The sequence below is a fragment of the Pseudophryne corroboree genome, chromosome 4 (genome assembly GCF_028390025.1).
Source record: "Pseudophryne corroboree isolate aPseCor3 chromosome 4, aPseCor3.hap2, whole genome shotgun sequence".
NCBI lineage: Eukaryota > Metazoa > Chordata > Amphibia > Anura > Myobatrachidae > Pseudophryne > Pseudophryne corroboree.
The window spans coordinates 321374999-321396250 of NC_086447.1; the positions used below are offsets into that span (position 1 = coordinate 321374999).

At 48.5% G+C, this 21252-nt stretch overlaps 1 protein-coding gene across 6 annotated transcripts in view; it reads left to right on the forward strand.

The window, feature by feature from the left end:
• ATP11B (ATPase phospholipid transporting 11B (putative)) overlaps nucleotides 1-21252 on the forward strand; it is a 264318-nt gene that overhangs the window by 137673 nt on the left and 105393 nt on the right. For all 6 annotated transcript variants that reach the window (XM_063916334.1, XM_063916335.1, XM_063916336.1 and 3 more), the window contains exons 7-8: nucleotides 19492-19595; nucleotides 19777-19824. In XM_063916334.1, coding sequence (XP_063772404.1) covers nucleotides 19492-19595; nucleotides 19777-19824 — 152 coding nt within the window. The remainder of the gene's footprint in view (nucleotides 1-19491; nucleotides 19596-19776; nucleotides 19825-21252) is intronic.

Here is a 21252-nt window from a genome sequence, read left to right on the forward strand (position 1 = left end):
AATGCACAAGAGTCCTGGGAAAAATGGTGGCTTCTTACGAAGCGATTCCATTCGGCAGATTCCATGCACGAATTTTTCAGTGGGATCTGCTAGACAAATGGTCCGGATTGCATCTGCAGATGCATCAGCGGATAAAATTGTCGACAAGGACAAGGGTCTCTCTGCTATGGTGGTTGCAGAGTGCTCATCTGTTAGAGGGCCGCAGATTCGGCATACAGAACTGGGTCCTAGTGACCACGGATGCCAGCCTGAGAGGCTGGGGAGCGGTCACACAAGGAAGAAACTTCCAGGGCGTGTGGTCAAGCCTGGAAACGTCTCTTCACATAAATATACTGGAACTAAGAGCAATCTACAATGCTCTAAGCCTGGCAAAACCTCTGCTTCAGGGTCAGCCGGTGTTGATCCAGTCGGACAACATCACGGCAATCGCCCACGTAAACAGACAGGGCGGCACAAGAAGCAGGAGGGCAATGGCAGAAGCTGCAAGGATTCTTCGCTGGGCGGAAAATCATGTGATAGCACTGTCAGCAGTGTTCACCACATGATTTGTAGTCCATTGGGAAAGACCAATGGTGGACATGATGGCGTCCCGCCTCAACAAAAAACTGGACAGGTATTGCGCCAGGTCAAGAGACCCTCAGGCAATAGCTGTGGACGCTCTGGTAACACCATGGGTGTACCAGTCAGTGTATGTGTTCCCTCCTCTGCCTCTCATACCCAAGGTAATGAGAATTATACGGCAAAGGGGAGTAAGAACGATACTAGTGGCTCCGGACTGGCCAAGAAGGACTTGGTACCCGGAACTTCAGGAGATGCTCACGGAAGATCCGTGGCCTCTACCTCTAAGAAGGGATCTGCTTCAGCAGAGACCGTGTCTATTCCAAGACTTACCGCGGCTGCGTTTGACGGCATGGCGGTTGAACGCCGGATCCTAAGGGAAAAGGGCATTCCGGAAGAGGTCATCCCTACCCTGGTCAAAGCCAGGAAGGAGGTGACTGCACAACATTATCACCGCATTTGGAGAAAATATGTTGCATGGTGTGAGGCCAGGAAGGCCCCGACAGAGGAATTTCAACTGGGTCGATTCCTACATTTCCTGCAAACAGGATTATCTATGGGCCTCAAATTAGGGTCCATTAAGGTTCAAATTTCGGCCCTGTCGATTTTCTTCCAGAAAGAATTGGCTTCAGTTCCTGAAGTCCAGACTTTTGTAAAAGGAGTACTACATATACAGCCCCCGGTTGTGCCCCAGTGGCACCGTGGGATCTCAATGTAGTTTTGGATTTTCTCAAATCCCATTGGTTTGAGCCACTCAAATCGGTAGATTTGAAATATCTTACATGGAAAGTAACTATGCTACTGGCCCTGGCTTCAGCCAGGAGAGTGTCGGAATTGGCGGCTTTATCGTATAAAAGCCCATATCTGATTTTCCATTCGGACAGGGCAGAATTGAGGACGCGTCCTCATTTTCTGCCTAAGGTGGTATCAGCGTTTCACCTGAACCAGCCTATTGTGGTGCCTGCGGCTACTAGCGATTTGGAGGATTCCAAGTTGCTGGACGTTGTCAGAGCATTGAAAATATATATTTCAAGGACGGCTGCAGTCAGAAAATCTGACTCGCTGTTTATACTGTATGCACCCAACAAGCTGGGTGCTCCTGCTTCTAAGCAGACGATTGCTCGTTGGATTTGTAGCACAATTCAACTGGCACATTCTGTGGCAGGCCTGCCACAGCCTAAATCTGTCAATGCCCACTCCACAAGGAAGGTGGGCTCATCTTGGGCGGCTGCCCGAGGGGTCTCGGCATTACAACTCTGCCGAGCAGCTACGTGGTCAGGGGAGAACACGTTTGTAAAATTCTACAAATTTGATACCCTGGCTAAGGAGGACCTGGAGTTCTCTCATTCGGTGCTGCAGAGTCATCCGCACTCTCCCGCCCGTTTGGGAGCTTTGGTATAATCCCCATGGTCCTGACGGAGTCCCCAGCATCCACTAGGACGTCAGAGAAAATAAGATTTTACTCACCGGTAATTCTATTTCTCGTAGTCCGTAGTGGATGCTGGGCGCCCATCCCAAGTGCGGATTGTCTGCAATACTTGTACATAGTTATTGTTACAAAAAAATCTGGTTGTTTATTGTTGTGAGCCATCTTTTCAGAGGCTCCTACGTTATCATACTGCTAACTGGGTTCAGATCACAAGTTGTACGGTGTGATTGGTGTGGCTGGTATGAGTCTTACCCGGGATTCAAAATCCTTCCTTATTGTGTACGCTCGTCCGGGCACAGTATCCTAACTGAGGCTTGGAGGAGGGTCATGGGGGGAGGAGCCAGTACACACCACCTAGTGGTCAAACTTTTAAATTTTGTGCCCTGTCTCCTGCGGAGCCGCTATTCCCCATGGTCCTGACGGAGTCCCCAGCATCCACTACGGACTACGAGAAATAGAATTACCGGTGAGTAAATTCTTATTTTTCATTAGAAAGAGAGAAACTTGTCTGGTCATATAAATGTTATTTCTTTATCATCCACTAGGGGTCACTGGAGTACTCTTGGGATATGGACGGGCTTCCGTAGGAACAGCACTGAATATTTAAATTTAGAACACTCCACCCCTCCATATCCCCGAGTACCTCAGTGTTTTTTCTGTGCTCGAAGTAGTAACAGCTATGTGGCTGAGTCCACAATTACTTAGAATTTTTTCTTTGAATTTTTATTTTTATTTTTTCTATTTTATACATCCCTTTCCCCCTTCCAAAAGGCAGGGTCAGGGATAGTACAGCTGCTGTTAGCAGCAGGGGCGTGTCGGGCCTCTCTAAAAGAGCTCCCTCACAGCCACACACAGCCTCCTGCACAGGCTGGCCGGCGCTTGTTCAGAAGCCCCGTCGGAGCCTCCTCACAAGCTGCAGGATAAAAGGTATGTGAACGGCGGTCAGCTCCCGCTGCCGCCCCGAGGTGTGGGGACATTGTTAGCGCGCTGCTCAGCCGCCCGCCGCTGCTGTCCCCACTCAGCCGCCCGCCGCTGCTTTCCCCACTCAGCCGCCCGCCGCACATGGCGCCGGCCGCCGCTGCTCTTCCGCTCCACAACGGCTCCGGACGCCGCTGCTCTGCCGCTCACAGGGCGTCCGGCCGCCGCAGCTCTCCCGTTCACGGCGCCGGCCGCCGCTACTGCTCTGGGTCCCACCGCTGTGTTACGCGCTGCTCACCCGGGCTCACAGACGATCCGCTCGGCGATACCCGCTGGGGCCCCACACGCTGCGCTGCCGCTGCTCTGAATCTGAAAGAGCATGCAGCCATTACCACAGGCGGAGGGGGGGGGCAATAGAGCGGCATAAGAAATACTGCAGCACCAGCAGATGCTAGGCTGCAGGGATATTTGCATTATAATCAGTGAAAGTTTGTAACCAGCACTAGGATTATATGTGTAAGCATAGCATGGGGGCCATTTTAACATGCTTCCTGTGTCTTCCTGCTGTGATTCCAGAACGTTCCTGTCCTACATCTCTACTCCACCGGAGGCGCAGGGGTGTTAGTGGGAATTTGGGATCACATTTCATAGTACTGGCCACGTGTACTGCACTTCGCCAGATTTATTTACAGAGACACCTTACTACTATTTCTCTAACGTCCTAAGTGGATGCTGGGGACTCCGTAAGGACCATGGGGATTAGCGGCTCCGCAGGAGACTGGGCACAAAAGTAAAGCTTTAGAATTACCTGGTGTGCACTGGCTCCTCCCCCTATGACCCTCCTCCAAGCCTCAGTTAAGATTTTGTGCCCGAACGAGAAGGGTGCACACTAGGTGGCTCTCCTGAGCTGCTTAGTGAAAAGTTTAGTTTTAGGTTTTTTATTTTCAGTGAGACCTGCTGGCAACAGGCTCACTGCATCGAGGGACTAAGGGGAGAAGAAGCGAACTCACCTGCGTGCAGAGTGGATTGGGCTTCTTAGGCTACTGGACATTAGCTCCAGAGGGACGATCACAGGCCCTGCCATGGATGGGTCCCAGAGCCGCGCCGCCGGCCCCCTTACAGAGCCAGAAGACAGAAGAGGTCCGGAAAATCGGCGGCAGAAGACGTCCTGTCTTCAACAAGGTAGCGCACAGCACTGCAGCTGTGCGCCATTGCTCTCAGCACACTTCACACTCCGGTCACTGAGGGTGCAGGGCGCTGGGGGGGGGGCGCCCTGAGACGCAATAAAAACACCTTGGATGGCAAAAAATGCATCACATGTAGCTCCTGGGCTATATGGATGCATTTAACCCCTGCCAGAATACATAGAAAAACGGGAGATAAGGCCGCCGATAAGGGGGCGGAGCCTATCTCCTCAGCACACTGGCGCCATTTTCCCTCACAGCTCCGTTGGAGGGAAGCTCCCTGTCTCTCCCCTGCAGTCACTACACTACAGAAAGGGTTAAAAAAGAGAGGGGGGGCACTAATTACGCCCAGTATTAAATAAAACAGCAGCTATAAGGGGAAAAACACTTATATAAGGTTATCCCTGTATATATATAGCGCTCTGGTGTGTGCTGGCAAACTCTCCCTTTGTCTCCCCAAAGGGCTAGTGGGGTCCTGTCCTCTATCAGAGCATTCCCTGTGTGTGTGCTGTATGTCGGTACGTTTGTGTCGACATGTATGAGGAGAAAAATGATGTGGAGACGGAGCAGATTGCCTGTAATAGTGATGTCACCCCCTAGGGGGTCGACACCTGAGTGGATGAACTGTTGGAAGGAATTACGTGACAGTGTCAGCTCTGTATAAAAGACAGTGGTTGACATGAGACAGCCGGCTACTCAGCTTGTGCCTGTCCAGACGTCTCATAGGCCGTCAGGGGCTCTAAAGCGCCCGTTACCTCAGATGGCAGATATAGACGCCGACACGGATACTGACTCCAGTGTCGACGGTGAAGAGACAAATGTGACTTCCAGTAGGGCCACACGTTACATGATTGAGGCAATGAAAAATGTTTTACACATTTCTGATAATACGAGTACCACCAAAAAGGGGTATTATGTTCGGTGAGGAAAAACTACCTGTAGTTTTCCTGAATCTGAGAAATTAAATGAGGTGTGTGATGATGCGTGGGTTTCCCCCGATGATAACTGATAATTTCTAAAATGTTATTGGCATTATATCCTTTCCCGCCAGAGGTTAGGGTGCGTTGGGAAACACCCCCTAGGGTGGATAAAGCGCTCACACGCTTGTAAGGGCTCTACCCTCTCCTGAGATGGCCGCCCTTAAGGATCCTGCTGATAGAAAGCAGGAGGGTATCCTAAAATGTATTTACACACATACTGGTGTTATACTGCGACCAGCAATCGCCTCAGCCTGGATGTGCAGTGCTGGGTTGGCGTGGTCGGATTCCCTGACTGAAAATATTGATACCCTAGATAGGGACAGTATATTTTTGCCTATAGAGCATTTAAAAGATGCATTTCTATATATGCGTGATGCACAGCGGAATATTTGCCGACTGGCATCAAGTCTAAGTGCGTTGTCCATTTCTACCAGTAGAGGGTTATGGACACGACAGTGGTCAGGTGATGCGGATTTCAAACGGCATTTGGAAGTATTGCCTTATTAAGGGGAGGAGTTATTTGGGGTCGGTCTTTCAGACCTGGTGGCCACGGCAACAGCTGGGAAATCCACGTTTGTACCCCAGGTCGCCTCTCAACATGAGAAGACGCCGTATTATCAGGCGCAGTCTTTTCGTGGACAAGCGGGCAAAAGGTTCCTCATTTCTGCCCCGTGACAGAGGGAGAGGAAAAAAGGCTGCAGAAATCAGCCAGTTCCCAGGAACAGAAACCCTCTCCCGCCTCTGCCAAGCCCTCAGTATGACGCTGGGGCTTTACAAGCAGAATCAGGCACGGTGGGGGCCCGTCTCAATGAATTTCAGCGCGCAGTGGGCTCACTCGCAAGTAGACCCCTGGATCCTTCAGGTGATATCTCAGGGGTACAAATTGGAATTCGAGACGTCTCCCCCTCGCCGTTTCCTAAAGTCGGCTTTACCGATGTCTCCTTCTGACAGGGAGACAGTTTTGGAAGCCATTCACAAGCTGTATTCCCAGCAGGTGATAATCAAGGTACCCCTCCTGCAACAGGGAACGGGGTATTATTCCACACTGTTGTGGTACCGAAGCCGGACGGCTCGGTGAGACCGATTCTAAATCTAAAATCTTTGAACACTTACATACAGAGGTTCAAATTCAAGATTGAGTCACTCAGAGCAGTGATTGCGAACCTGGAAGAAGGGGACTACATGATGTCTCGGGACATCAAGGATGCTTACCTTCATGTCCAAATTTACCCTTCTCACCAAGGGTACCTCAGGTTTATGGTACAGAACTGTCACTATCAGTTCAGACGCTGCCGTATGGATGGTCCACGGCACCCCGGGTCTTTACCAAGGTAATGGCCGAAATGATGATATTCCTTCGAAGGAAGGGAATTTTAGTTATCCCTTACTTGGACGATTCCCTGATAAGGGTAAGATCCAGGGAACAGTTGGAGGTCGGTGTAGCACTATCTCAGGTAGTGTTGCGGCAGCACGATTGGATTCTCAATATTCCAAAATCGCAGCTGGTTCCGACGACTCGTCTTCTGTTCCTAGGGATGATCCTGGACACAGTCCAGAAAAAGGTGTTTCTCCCGGAGGAGAAAGCCAGGGAGTTATCCGAGCTAGTCAGGAACCTCCTAAAACTGAGCCAAGTCTCAGTGCATCAATGCACAAGGGTTCTGGGTAAAATGGTGGCTTCCTACGAAGCAATCCCATTCGGCAGATTCCACGCAAGAACTTTCCAGTGGGACCTGCTGGACAAATGGTCCGGGTCGCATCTTCAGATGCATCAGCGGATAACCCTGTCACCAAGCACAAGGGTGTCCCTCCTGTGGTGGTTGCAGAGTGCTCATTTTATAGAGGGCCGCAGATTCGGCATTCAGGACTGGGTCCTGGTGACCACGGATGCCAGCCTGCGAGGCTTGGGAGCAGTCACACAGGGAAGGAATTTCCAGGGCTTATGGTCAAGCCTGGAGACATCACTTCACATAAATTTCCTGAAGCTAAGGGCCATTTACAATGCTCTAAGCTTAGCAAGACCTCTGCTTCAAGGTCAGCCGGTGTTGATCCAGTCGGACAACATCACGGCAGTCACCCACGTAAACAGACAGGGTGGCACAAGATGCAGGAGGGCAATGGCAGAAGCTGCAAGGATTCTTCGCTGGGCGGAAAATCATGTGATAGCACTGTCAGCAATTCCGGGAGTGGACAACTGGGAAGCAGACTTCCTCAGCAGACACGAACTCCACCCGGGAGAGTGGGGACTTCACCCAGAAGTCTTCCACATGATTATAAACCGTTGGGAAAAACTCGACAGGTATTGCGCCAGGTCAAGGGACCCTCAGGCAATAGCTGTAGACGCTCTGGTAACACCGTGGGTGTACCAGTCAGTGTATGTTTTCCCTCATCTGCCTCTCATACCCAAGGTACTGAGATTGATAAGATGGAGAGGAGTAAGCACTATATTCGTGGCTCCGGATTGGCCAACCGCAAAACATTATCACCGCATTTGGCGAAAATATGTTGCGTGGTGCGAGGCCAGTAAGGCCCGACGGAGGAAATTCAACTGGGTCGATTCCTACATTTCCTGCAAACAGGAGTGTCTATGGGCCTGAAATTGGGGTCCATTAAGGTTCAAATTTCGGCCCTGTCAATTTTCTTCCAAAAAGAACTAGCTTCAGTCCCTGAAGTTCAGACGTTGTAAAAGGGGTACTGCATATACAGCCTCCTTTTGTGCCTCCAGTGGCACCTTGGGATCTCAATGTAGTTTTTGGGTTCCAAAAAGTCACATTGGTTTGAACCACTTAAATCTGTGGAGTTAAAATATCTCACATGGAAAGTGGTCATGCTGTTGGCCCTGGCCTGGGCCAGGCGCGTGTCAGAATTGGCGGCTTTATCCTGTAAAAGCCCTTATCTGATTTTCCATTCGGACAGGGCGGAATTGAGGACTCGTCCTCAGTTTCTCCCTAAGGTGGTTTCAGCGTTTCACCTGAACCAACCTATTGTGGTGCCTGCGGCTACTAGGGACTTGGAGGACTCCAAGTTGCTAGACGTTGTCAGGGCCCTGAAAATATATATATTTCCAGGACGGCTGGAGTCAGAAAATCTGACTCGCTGTTTATCCTGTATGCACCCAACAAGCTGGGTGCTCCTGCTTCTAAGCAGACTATTGCTCGTTGGATTTGTAGTACAATTCAGCTTGCACATTCTGTGGCAGGCCTGCCACAGCCAAAAATCTGTAAATGCCCACTCCACAAGGAAGATGGGCTCATCTTGGGCGGCTGCCCGAGGGGTCTCTGCTTTACAACTTTGCCGAGCAGCTACTTGGTCAGGAGCAAATACGTTTGTAAAATTCTACAAAATTGATACCCTGGCTGAGGAGGACCTGGAGTTCTCTCATTGGTGCTGCAGAGTCATCCGCACTCTCCCGCCCGTTTGGGAGCTTTGGTATAATCCCCATGGTCCTTACGGAGTCCCCAGCATCCACTTAGGACGTTAGAGAAAATAAGAATTTACTTACCGATAATTCTATTTCTCGTAGTCCGTAGTGGATGCTGGGCGCCCATCCCAAGTGCGGATTGTCTGCAATACTGGTACATAGTTATTGTTACCAAAAAATCGGGTTATTGCTGTAGTGAGCCATCTTTTCTAGAGGCTCCTCTGTTATCATGCTGTTAACTGGGTTTAGATCACGAGTTGTACGGTGTGATTGGTGTGGCTGGTATGAGTCTTACCCGGGATTCAAAATCCTTCCTTATTGTGTACGCTCGTCCGGGCACAGTATCCTAACTGAGGCTTGGAGGAGGGTCATAGGGGGAGGAGCCAGTGCACACCAGGTAGTTCTAAAGCTTTACTTTTGTGCCCAGTCTCCTGCGGAGCCGCTAATCCCCATGGTCCTTACAGAGTCCCCAGCATCCACTACGGACTACGAGAAATAGAATTATCGGTAAGTAAATTCTTATTTCTCTAACGTCCTAGTGGATGCTGGGGACTCCGAAAGGACCATGGGGAATAGCGGCTCCGCAGGAGACTGGGCACAAAAGTAAAAGCTTTAGGACTACCTGGTGTGCACTGGCTCCTTCCCCTATGACCCTCCTCCAAGCCTCAGTTAGATTTTTGTGCCCGAACGAGAAGGGTGCATACTAAGGGGCTCTCCTGAGCTGCTTAGAGTAAAAGTTTAAAGTAGGTTTTTTTTTTTCAGTGAGACCTGCTGGCAACAGGCTCACTGCACCGAGGGACTAAGGGGAGAAGAAGCGAACTCACCTGCGTGCAGAGTGGATTGGGCTTCTTAGGCTACTGGACATTAGCTCCAGAGGGACGATCACAGGCCCAGCCATGGATGGGTCCCAGAGCCGCGCCGCCGGCCCCCTTACAGAGCCAGAAGACTGAAGAGGTCCGGAAAATCGGCGGCAGAAGACGTCCTGTCTTCAATAAGGTAGCGCACAGCTGTGCGCCATTGCTCTCAGCACACTTCACACTCCGGTCACTGAGGGTGCAGGGCGCTGGGGGGGGCGCCCTGAGACGCAATAAAAACACCTTTTTTGGCAAAAAATATATCACATATAGCTCCTGGGCTTTATGGATGCATTTAACCCCTGCCAATTTTTCCATAAAAAAGCGGGAGAAAGGCCGCCGAGAAGGGGGCGGAGCCTATCTCCTCAGCACACTGGCGCCATTTTTTCCTCACAGCTCCGTTGGAGGAAGGCTCCCTGACTCTCCCCTGCAGTCCTGAACTACAGAAACAGGGTAAAACAAGAGAGGGGGGGGGGCACTAATTTGGCAGATAAATATATACAGCAGCTATATCAGGGAAAAACACTTATATAAGGTTATCCCTATATATATATATATATATATATATATATATATATAGCGCTCTGGTGTGTGCTGGCAAACTCTCCCTCTGTCTCCCCAAAGGGCTAGTGGGGTCCTGTCCTCTGTCAGAGCATTCCCTATGTGTGTGTGCTGTGTGTCGGTACGTTGTGTCGACATGTATGAGGAGGGAAATGGTGTGGAGGCGGAGCAATTGCCTGTGTTAGTGATGTCACCCCCTAGGGAGTCGACACCTGACTGGATGGTCTTATGGAAAGAATTACGTGATAGTGTCAGCACTTTACAAAAGACTGTTGACGACATGAGACAGCCGGCAAATCAGTTAATACCTGTACAGGCGTCTCAAACACCGTCAGGGGCTCTAAAACGCCCGTTACCTCAGGTCGATACAGACACTGACACGGACACGGTGAGGAACCAAACGTATTTTCCAGTAGGGCCACACGTTACATGATCACGGCAATGAAGGAGGTTTTGAACATTTCTGATACTACAAGTACCACAAAAAAGGGTATTATGTGGGGTGTGAAAACTACCCGTAGTTTTTCCTGAATCAGATGAATTAAATGAGGTGTGTGATGAAGCGTGGGTTTCCCCCGATAAAAAACTGCTAATTTCTAAAAAATTATTGGCATTATACCCTTTCCCGCCAGAGGTTAGGGCACGTTGGGAAACACCCCCTAGGGTAGATAAGGCGCTCACACGCTTATCAAAACAAGTGGCGTTACCGTCTCCTGATACGGCCGCCCTCAAGGAACCAGCTGATAGGAAGCTGGAAAATATCCTAAACAGTATATACACACATACTGGTATTATACTGCGACCAGCAATCGCCTCAGCCTGGATGTGCAGTGCTGGGGTGGCTTGGTCGGATTCCCTGACTGAAAATATTGATACCCTGGACAGGGACAATATATTATTGACTATAGAGCATTTAAAGGATGCATTTCTATATATGCGAGATGCACAGAGGGATATTTGCACTCTGGCATCAAGAGTAAGTGCGATGTCCATTTCTGCCAGAAGAGGGTTATGGACGCGACAGTGGTCAGGTGATGCGGATTCCAAACGGCATATGGAAGTATTGCCGTATAAAGGGGAGGAGTTATTTGGGGTCGGTCTATCGGACCTGGTGGCCACGGCAACGGCTGGGAAATCCACCTTTTTACCCCAGGCCACCTCTCAGAAAAAGATACCGTCTTTTCAGGCTCAGTCCTTTCGTCCCCATAAGGGCAAGCGGGCAAAAGGCCACTCATATCTGCCCCGGGGCAGAGGAAGGGGAAAAAGACTGCAGCAGACAGCCTCTTCCCACGAACAGAAGCCCTCCCCCGCTTCTGCCAAGTCCTCAGAATGACGCTGGGGCCTTACAAGCGGACTCAGGCACGGTGGGGGCCCGTCTCAAGAATTTCAGCGCGCAGTGGGCTCACTCGCAAGTGGACCCCTGGATCCTGCAGGTAGTATCTCAGGGGTACAAATTGGAATTCGAGACGTCTCCCCCTCGCCGGTTCCTGAAGTCTGCTTTACCAACGTCTCCCCCCGACAGGGAGGCGGTATTGGAAGCCATTCACAAGCTGTATTCCCAGCAGGTGATAATCAAGGTACCCCTCCTACAACAGGGAAAGGGGTATTATTCCACGCTGTTTGTGGTACCGAAGCCGGACGGCTCGGTGAGACCCATTTTAAATCTGAAATCCTTGAACACTTACATAAAAAGGTTCAAGTTCAAGATGGAGTCACTCAGAGCAGTGATAGCGAACCTGGAAGAAGGGGACTATATGGTGTCTCTGGACATCAAGGATGCTTACCTCCATGTCCCAATTTGCCCTTCTCACCAAGGGTACCTCAGGTTTGTGGTACAGAACTGTCACTATCAGTTTCAGACGCTGCCGTTTGGATTGTCCACGGCACCCCGGGTCTTTACCAAGGTAATGGCCGAAATGATGATTCTTCTTCGAAGAAAAGGCGTCTTAATTATCCCTTACTTGGACGATCTCCTGATAAGGGCAAGGTCCAGAGAACAGTTAGAGGTCGGAGTAGCACTATCTCAAGTAGTACTACGACAGCACGGATGGATTCTAAATATTCCAAAATCGCAGCTGATTCCGACGACACGTCTGCTGTTCCTAGGGATGATTCTGGACACAGTACAGAAAAAGGTGTTTCTCCCGGAGGAGAAAGCCAGGGAGTTATCCGACCTAATCAGGAACCTCCTAAGACCAGGCCAAGTGTCAGTGCATCAATTCACAAGGGTCCTGGGAAAGATGGTGGCTTCTTACGAAGCGATTCCATTCGGCAGATTCCACGCAAGAACTTTTCAGTGGGATCTGCTGGACAAATGGTCCGGATCGCATCTTCAAATGCATCAGCGGATAACCCTGTCTCCAAGGACAAGGGTGTCTCTCCTGTGGTGGTTACAGAGTGCTCATCTCCTAGAGGGCCGCAGATTCGGCATTCAGGATTGGGTCCTGGTGACCACGGATGCCAGCCTGAGAGGCTGGAAAGCAGTCACACAGGGAAAAAATTTCCAGGGCTTGTGGTCAAGCATGGAAACGTCACTTCACATAAATATCCTGGAACTAAGGGCCATTTACAATGCCCTAAGTCAGGCAAGGCCTCTGCTTCAGGGTCAGCCGGTGTTGATCCAGTCGGACAACATCACGGCAGTCGCCCACGTAAACAGACAGGGCGGCACAAGAAGCAGGAGGGCAATGACGGAAGTTGCAAGGATTCTTCGCTGGGCGGAAAATCATGTGATAGCACTGTCAGCAGTGTTCATTCCGGGAGTAGACAACTGGGAAGCAGACTTCCTCAGCAGACACGATCTTCACCCGGGGGAGTGGGGACTTCACCCAGAAGTCTTCCACATGATTGTGAACCGTTGGGAAAAACCAAAGGTGGACATGATGGCGTCCCGCCTCAACAAAAAACTGGACAGATATTGCGCCAGGTCAAGGGACCCTCGGGCAATAGCTGTGGACGCTCTGGTAACACCGTGGGTGTACCAGTCAGTATATGTGTTCCCTCCTCTGCCTCTCATACCCAAGGTACTGAGAATCATAAAGACTCGTAAATCGTACTGAGAATCGTAAAGACTATACTCGTGGCTCCGGATTGGCCAAGAAGGACTTGGTACCCGGAAATTCAAGAGATGCTCACGGAAGACCCGTGGCCTCTACCTCTAAGAAAGGACCTGCTCCAGCAGGGACCATGTCTGTTCCAAGACTTACCGCGGCTGCGTTTGACGGCATGGCGGTTGAACACCGGATCCTGAAGGAAAAAGGCATTCCGGATGAAGTTATCCCTACCCTGATCAAAGCCAGGAAGGATGTAACTGTGCAACATTATCACCGTATTTGGCGTAAATATGTTGCGTGGTGTGAGGCCAGGAAGGCCCCTACAGAGGAATTTCAACTGGGTCGATTCCTGCATTTCCTGCAAACAGGACTGTCTATGGGCCTCAAATTAGGGTCCATTAAGGTTCAAATTTCGGCCCTGTCAATATTCTTCCAAAAAGAACTAGCTTCAGTTCCTGAAGTTCAGACGTTTGTCAAGGTGGTACTGCATATACAGCCTCCTTTTGTGCCTCCAGTGGCACCTTGGGATCTCAATGTAGTTTTGGGATTCCTAAAATCACATTGGTTTGAACCACTCACCACTGTGGACTTAAAATATCTCACATGGAAAGTGGTAATGCTATTAGCACTAGCTTCAGCCAGGCGTGTATCAGAATTGGCGGCTTTATCCTATAAAAGCCCTTACCTAATTTTTCATACGGACAGGGCAGAATTGAAGACTCGTCCTCAATTTCTCCCTAAGGTGGTTTCAGCATTTCACTTAAACCAGCCTATTGTGGTGCCTGCGGCTACTAGGGACTTGGAGGATTCCAAGTTGCTGGACGTAGTCAGGGCCCTGAAAATATATGTTTCCAAGACGGCTGGAGTCAGAAAATCTGACTCGCTGTTTATCCTGTATGCACCCAACAGGCTGGGTGCCCCTGCTTCTAAGCAGACGATTGCTCGTTGGATTTGTAGTACAATTCAGCTTGCACATTCTGTGGCAGGCCTGCCACAGCCAAAATCTGTAAAAGCCCATTCCACACGGAAAGTGGGCTCATCTTGGGCGGCTGCCCGAGGGGTCTCGGCTTTACAACTTTGCCGAGCAGCTACTTGGTCAGGGGCAAATACGTTTGCAAAATTCTACAAATTTGATACCGTGGCTGAGGAGGACCTGGAGTTCTCTCATTCGGTGCTGCAGAGTCATCCGCACTCTCCTGCCCATATGGGAGCTTTGGTATAATCCCCATGGTCCTTTCGGAGTCCCCAGCATCCACTAGGACGTTAGAGAAAATAAGAATTTACTTACCGATAATTCTATTTCTCATAGTCCGTAGTGGATGCTGGGCGCCCATCCCAAGTGCGGATTGTCTGCAATACTTGTACATAGTTATTGTTACAAAAATCGGGTTATTATTGTTGTGAGCCATCTTTTCAGAGGCTCCTCTGTTATCATGCTGTTAACTGGGTTCAAATCACAAGTTGTACGGTGTGATTGGTGTGGCTGGTATGAGTCTTACCCGGGATTCAAAATCCTTCCTTGTTGTGTACGCTCGTCCGGGCACAGTATCCTAACTGAGGCTTGGAGGAGGGTCATAGGGGGAGGAGCCAGTGCACACCAGGTAGTCCTAAAGCTTTTACTTTTGTGCCCAGTCTCCTGCGGAGCCGCTATTCCCCATGGTCCTTTCGGAGTCCCCAGCATCCACTACGGACTATGAGAAATAGAATTATCGGTAAGTAAATTCTTATTTTTTACTGAGTCGTGCAAGTGTCTGTTTTTTGTGTATTGTATTGTCTGTCGCCATAATGAGTAAGGCACCAGCAAAAACTAAAAAGCTTAATTGCAAAGTGGATCTACCACATGTACAGTATGTTTGTGGATTCGGTTCAGAATACCATTTCTGCTCCAGTTTTACAACCAATGTCCTCACCGGACCCTCCGTGGGGTATGTTAGTAAATGTACTAGATAGGTTACAATCAGAATTGACCGCCGCTCGTCAGGAGCGGGAAACGGCAAGATCTGAGTCTAGGGTGAGACCGCCAGAACTACCGGAGGCGTCTCAGCCTTGCGTAAGGTCCAAATCCATTTTGGGTAAACGGGATAAATTTCATATGTCTTATGATTTTCCAGTTTCTGCTATGTTGCACTCTGACGATTCCATGCCAGACCTCACGGAACAAGATGAGGGTGAGGAGGGCGAAGTGGAGTCAGATGGCGAGGATTTTAACAGTTCCGGCATTGATGATCTCATCAGAGCGGTACGTCAGTCTCTGAAGTTTACTGAAACTGAGGAGCCTCTCACAAATGATCAGGTCGTATTTACTAAACGAAAAAAAAAACTCCAATAAGTTGTCCTGTGTCGGAATCTCTTAATCAGATGTTAGTAGAAACACGACAGAATCCAGATAAACGGTTTTCTATACCTCGCAGATTTAAGTCTAGTTACCCGTTTCCAGACTCTGTAACATGTACATGGGAGAATCCACCAATAGTTGATTCTTCAGTGTCAAAACTTACCAAGAAATTAACCATACCAGTGCCAGCAGCTACTACGCTTAAAGATCCTTCAGATCGCAAGATAGAAACTATGCTAAAATCCATGTATGTAGCAGCAGGTGTGATGCTGAGACCTGGATTGGTTGGCATTTGGGTCACTAAGGCACTCATAATATGGCTTACAGAACTCAAATCTGCTTTACATGACGAAAACCTGATACTTCTTGTAAATCAAATGATTGAGTCTGTAGAGTATCTCTGTACAGCGTCTACTGACGTCTGTCAGCTCACTTCTCGTATTTCATCGTCGCTAGTTACGGCACGAAGAGCACTCTGGCTGCGTGCTTATCATGCGGAGGCAGAGGTCAAACGAGGTATAGAAGCGTTGCCTTACGATGGCAAGAAGTTGTTTGGTCCTGAATTGGACGCATGGATTGCTGAGGCTACGGGAGGTAAGTCTGTTTTCTTACCATTGCCTCCACCGGTATCAAGAAGAAGGGTACGCTGGACCTTCGTTCAAATCCTTTAGACCTCAGCCCTTTCGAGAATGTGGAAGAGGAACAGCCACGCCTGCTAGACGTGGTCGCGGACGTGGGTTCCAACAAACCAACACAACTCGCCAGGACGCTAAGGTTACCGACAAGCCAGTGGCATGACGGGCTACCAGCCTATCTCGGTTCTCCGATTGTGGGAGCACGCCTTCAGACGTTCCATTTGGCGTGGTTCCGCACATCCGCGGATGGGTGGATCCGCAATTTAATGTTAAAAGGTTACAAAATAGAGTTCGACTGTCTTCCGCCTCTGCGGTTTTTCAAGACAGGATTGCCTCTGTCGGACGACAAGAGGACGGTTCTGCAAATTGCCATTCAGTCCCTACTGGATTCAGCAGTTTTGATTCCGGTCCCTGTACACCAACAGGGTCAGGGTTATTATTCGTCTATTTGTGGTACCAAAGCCGGATGGCTCAGTCAGACCAATATTGAACTTAAAGGGTCTCAATCAGTACGTAACTTACTACAGATTCAAGATGGAGTCTCTGCGTTCGGTGATTGCGGACTAGATCTCAAGAATGCGTACTTACACATTCCAATTTGGCAGCCTCATCAGAAATTCTTACGGTTTGCAATACGCCAGAACCATTACCAGTTTCAGGCTCTACCGTTTGGCCTGTCATCAGCGCCTCGGGTATTCACCAAAAGTGATGTCTGTGATGATAGCTCATCTCAGATCCCTGGGAGTGACAATAGTTCCGTATTTAGACGATCTGCTCATCAAAGCTCCGTCTCAACAGATGCTTCTCCAACATGCGCTGCTAACGTACGATGTACTGGTTCACCACGGTTGGATTGTCAACTTCAAGAAATCACATCTAATTCCGTCTCAACGCCTTCAATTCCTAGGTATGATTCTCGATACGGTCAATCAAAGAATTTACCTACCACAGCAGAAAGTACAAATTCTACGCTATCTAGTACAATTATTGCTCAAGCCACGCACAGTGTCTGTACACTTGTGCATTCGCCTCTTAGGCACAATGGTGGCAGCTCTCGAAGCGCTTCAGTTCGGAAGATTTCACTCGCGTCCATTTCAACTGAATGTGTTCGCCCAGTGGTCGGGCTCGCATCTGCAGATTCACCACAGGGTGAGGTTGTCGCCAAGGGCAAGAGTATCTCTGCTCTGGTGGCTCAAGGAACACAATTTAACCGCAGGAAGACGGTTCGGAGGCTGGAATTGGATAATTCTAACTACGGACGCCAGTCTCAGAGGTTGGGGAGCGGTAATTCAAAATTGTCAGCTCCAGGGTCTCTTGGCGGATCACGAGAAATTGCGGTCTATAAATGTCCTAGAACTCCGCGCAATTTACAATGCGCTACGACAAGCAGTGCACATGCTTCGCTCTCAGCCTGTCCAAGTGCAGTCGGACAATGCGACGGCGGTCGCATACATCAACAAACAAGGAGGAACAAGAAACCGCATGGCAATGCGGGAAGTAGCTCGTATCCTCAATTGGGCGGAATGCCACCAGGTGATATTGTCGGCAGTGTTCATTCCGGGAGTGGACAACTGGGAAGCGGATTATCTCAGTCGTCGGGATTTTCATCCAGGCGAATGGGCATTAAATCCAGAAGTGTTTCACATGTTGGTTCAGAGATGGGGTTATCCTCAGGTGGACCTGATGGCGTCTCGACACAATCACCAAACGTTCCAGTATGTGTCCAGAACAAGAGATCCAAAGGCAGTGGCGGTGGATGCTCTCACTGTCGCGTGGCTGTACAGTCTTGTGTATCTGTTTCCACCGTTTCCGTTGCTCCCTCTGGTGCTAAAACGGATCAAAAGAGAGTCTGTCACAGTCATACTAGTGGCGCCTCATTGGCCTCGGAGAGCTTGGTTCTCGGATCTCCGAGGACTACTCGCAGACGATCCTTGGCCGCTCCCACTGCGTCCAGACCTGTTACAACAGGGTCCGTTCCTTTACCCCGATTTAGCGCGGCTGCGTTTGACGGGGTGGCTGTTGAGACCGCCCTCTTAAGAAGAGAGGGCATTCCAGATTCGGTTATACCAACCATGTTACGAGCTAGGAAGCCAGTTACGGCAGCTCATTATTACAGAATATGGCGTGCCTATATAGGTTGGTGTGAAGCTCGGAAGTTTCCGACTTCATCTTTCAAGTTATCCCGCCTTTTGTTGTTTCTACAAACAGGGTTAGATGGAGGACTGCGTTTATCTACACTAAAAGTGCAGGTATCTGCTTTGTCAATTTACTTTCAAAGACGATTGGCTCTATTGCCGTCTATACGCACTTTTCTCCAAGGTGTCCTCAGAGTACAGCCTCCATTCATTCCACCTACAGCGCCATGGGACTTGAATCTGGTTTTAGAGTTCTTACAGTCTTCATATTTTGAACCCTTACAGCAAGTGGATATAAAGTTTCTCACTTGGAAAACAATTTTTCTTCTAGCCTTAGCTTCGGCAAGGCGTGTTTCGGATTTGGGTGCCTTGTCATGCAAGTCACCGTATTTGGTGTTTCATGATGACAGAGCGGAACTTCGGACGAATCCCGCTTTCTTACCAAAGGTAGTGTCATCTTTTCACATCAATCAACCAATAGTAGTTCCTGTGTTGACGGCACATTCTGGAACTCTGGATGTGGTACGCGCATTACGCGTTTATGTATCCCGAACGTCTTCAGTTCGTAAGACGGATACGTTGTTTGTTCTCTATGATGCTGCCAAGATGGGTTGGCCAGTGTCTAAACAAACCTTATCCTGATGGATAAAACTGACCATACGTCAGGCTTACCTTCATGCTAGGTTACAACCGCCTACGTCAGTAACCGCTCATTCCACAGGTTCTGTGGGAACTTCATGGGCAGCTGGTCGGGGAGCTTCTACGACGCAGCTTTGCCGTGCGGCTACATGGTCTTCAGTGCACACGTTTGTGCGCTTTTACAAGTTTGATACGTTTGCGGCATCAGCATCTAGCTTTGGCCGCCTAGTGTTACAAGTGCCAAACAGCTCTCCCGCCCACGGGGGAAGCTTTGGTACGTCCCAAGAGTACTCCAGTGACCCCTAGTGGATGATAAAGAAAATAGGATTTTGGTACTTACCAGGTAAATCCTTTTCTTTGAATCCATAGGGGGCACTGGACGCCCACCCAGAGCAGTTTTACCTAGTTGTGGTGAGTTCTGAGGATCTTATGGTAACACACTTTCACCGACTGGTTCAAATTACAAGTGCTGGTTAGGGTGTCAACTGTTTAGTTGTCAGTAACGTTATGTGTCAACTTCGTTATTGTACGTTATGTTATATGTAATACTCCATTGTCAACCTCTCTATAGTTCCTGTTCGGCTCAGTAAAAAACACTGAGGTACTCGGGGATATGGAGGGGTGGAGTGTTCTAAATTTAAATATTCAGTGCTGTTCCTACGGAAGCCCGTCCATATCCCAAGAGTACTCCAGTGCCCCCTATGGATTCAAAGAAAAGGATTTACCTGGTAAGTACCAAAATCCTATTATCAAATGTATTGTGTTTATGTACTAATGTACATCTCTTTTCAGACGCACTTTGCAGCCCCAGAAACAGCAGTATTACAGTCTGTTACAAACCTGGACTCATTAATCGCAGTCATCGAATGTCAGCAGCCAGAAGCAGACCTTTACAGGTAGCCATTTTCAGACAAACTCGCATCTCTTTTTTTAAAGTCACTGAATCTTTTAAAATCTTTATCTAAAGCGTGACTTCCTGATCTAGTCTACACACATTAGGGGTAACTGTAGCTAGTACACCCACTGCTGCAAATTAAACTATGCTAGTAATAAATTTGTAATGTTCTCCTTTACTAGGTTCGTTGGAAGAATAACCTTGCAGGAGCACTCGGAAGATATTGTGAGGTAAATTGTGCTTGTTGTTCATTTTAGTTTGAATGATTGACCATACAGGGCATAAGACCTTGAGATCATTGAGTGAAAAATGCTTTTAAAGAATGCACAATCACTGGAAGGGCCTAGAAGTTCACATTTCCAGATGGTTATACCTGCTAAGTCATACCACAACCGAAGAAGAGTCTATTGCCAATTGGCCTTCGTGACCAGTGGAGTTAATATTATAGACTTGGCTTCATGCCATTTAGATATTCAGTAGAAAACCAATTATCCGAAATGTCACTTCTCCAAACACGATCTAGAAGAATCAAAAATTAGAATTTGATGGTATATTAGTTCAGAAAACTAAATTGTATCATAAAATGGCAAAAAAACATGCATGCATAGTATAATACATACCCAGTTATAAAAAAAATATTTCTGTCTGTCTTATTTGAACAATTTTCTGTCCCAATTAGTTCAGATAATTGGTGATCTGCTGTACTTGTCTACATCGGGTGACCGTGTATGTTACAGCATTTGTAATATCTGCTACCTATCTAATTTGGGTGTGGCAGCTGATCAGGGGCAATGTCAGCTCAAAGTTGTGTTTTGGGCATGACAGGGGAGCATAAAGTCAATGTAAAAAAAAAAAAAGGGTAATTCGAACTCAGTGGCCACATTATTAAGTCCCGCTTGTAAATTCAAATAGCAAATAAACTGGTCATATGGCAGCAACATGATGCATAAAAGCATGTAGACATGACAAAGAGATTCAGTTGTTCAGACCGGGGCACTAGAGTGGTAAAGAAATTGCCTGAGTATAACAAATTGCTTATCATCTGGCATTGAAGGAAGGTGACAGTAACTCATATAACCATGCGTTATAACAGTGGTATGCCGAATCTCTGGATTCCCGACACATCAAACCTTGAACAGCAGGCGGACCACACCATGTTCCACTCCAGTCTACCAGAAATAGGAAACGGAGGCTAGTGGCACAGGCTCACTTAAACTGGGCAGATTAAGATTGGAAAAATGTTGCCTAATCTAATGAATCCATGGATTTCTAATGAATCCATGGATTCCTCCTGCGATGTAGCTGGTGGAGTAATTATGTGAGGAATGTTTCTTAGCACATATTAAGCCACTTATTACCTGCTTGAACATCCTTTAAATGACATGGCCTACTTTGTGCATTCTTCTATGGTCACAGTTTACCCTTCTTGCAATAGCTACTCCCAGCAGGATAATGTGTCATGTCACAAAGCACATGTCATCTCAAGATAGGACTATGGGGGTAATTCAGAGTTGATCGTAGCAGCAAATTTGTTAGCAGTTGGGCAAAACCATGTGCACTGCAGGGAGGCAGATATAACATGTGCAGAGAGAGTTAGATTTGGGTGGGGTGTGTTCAAACTGAAATTAAATTGCAGTGTAAAAATAAAGCAGCCAGTA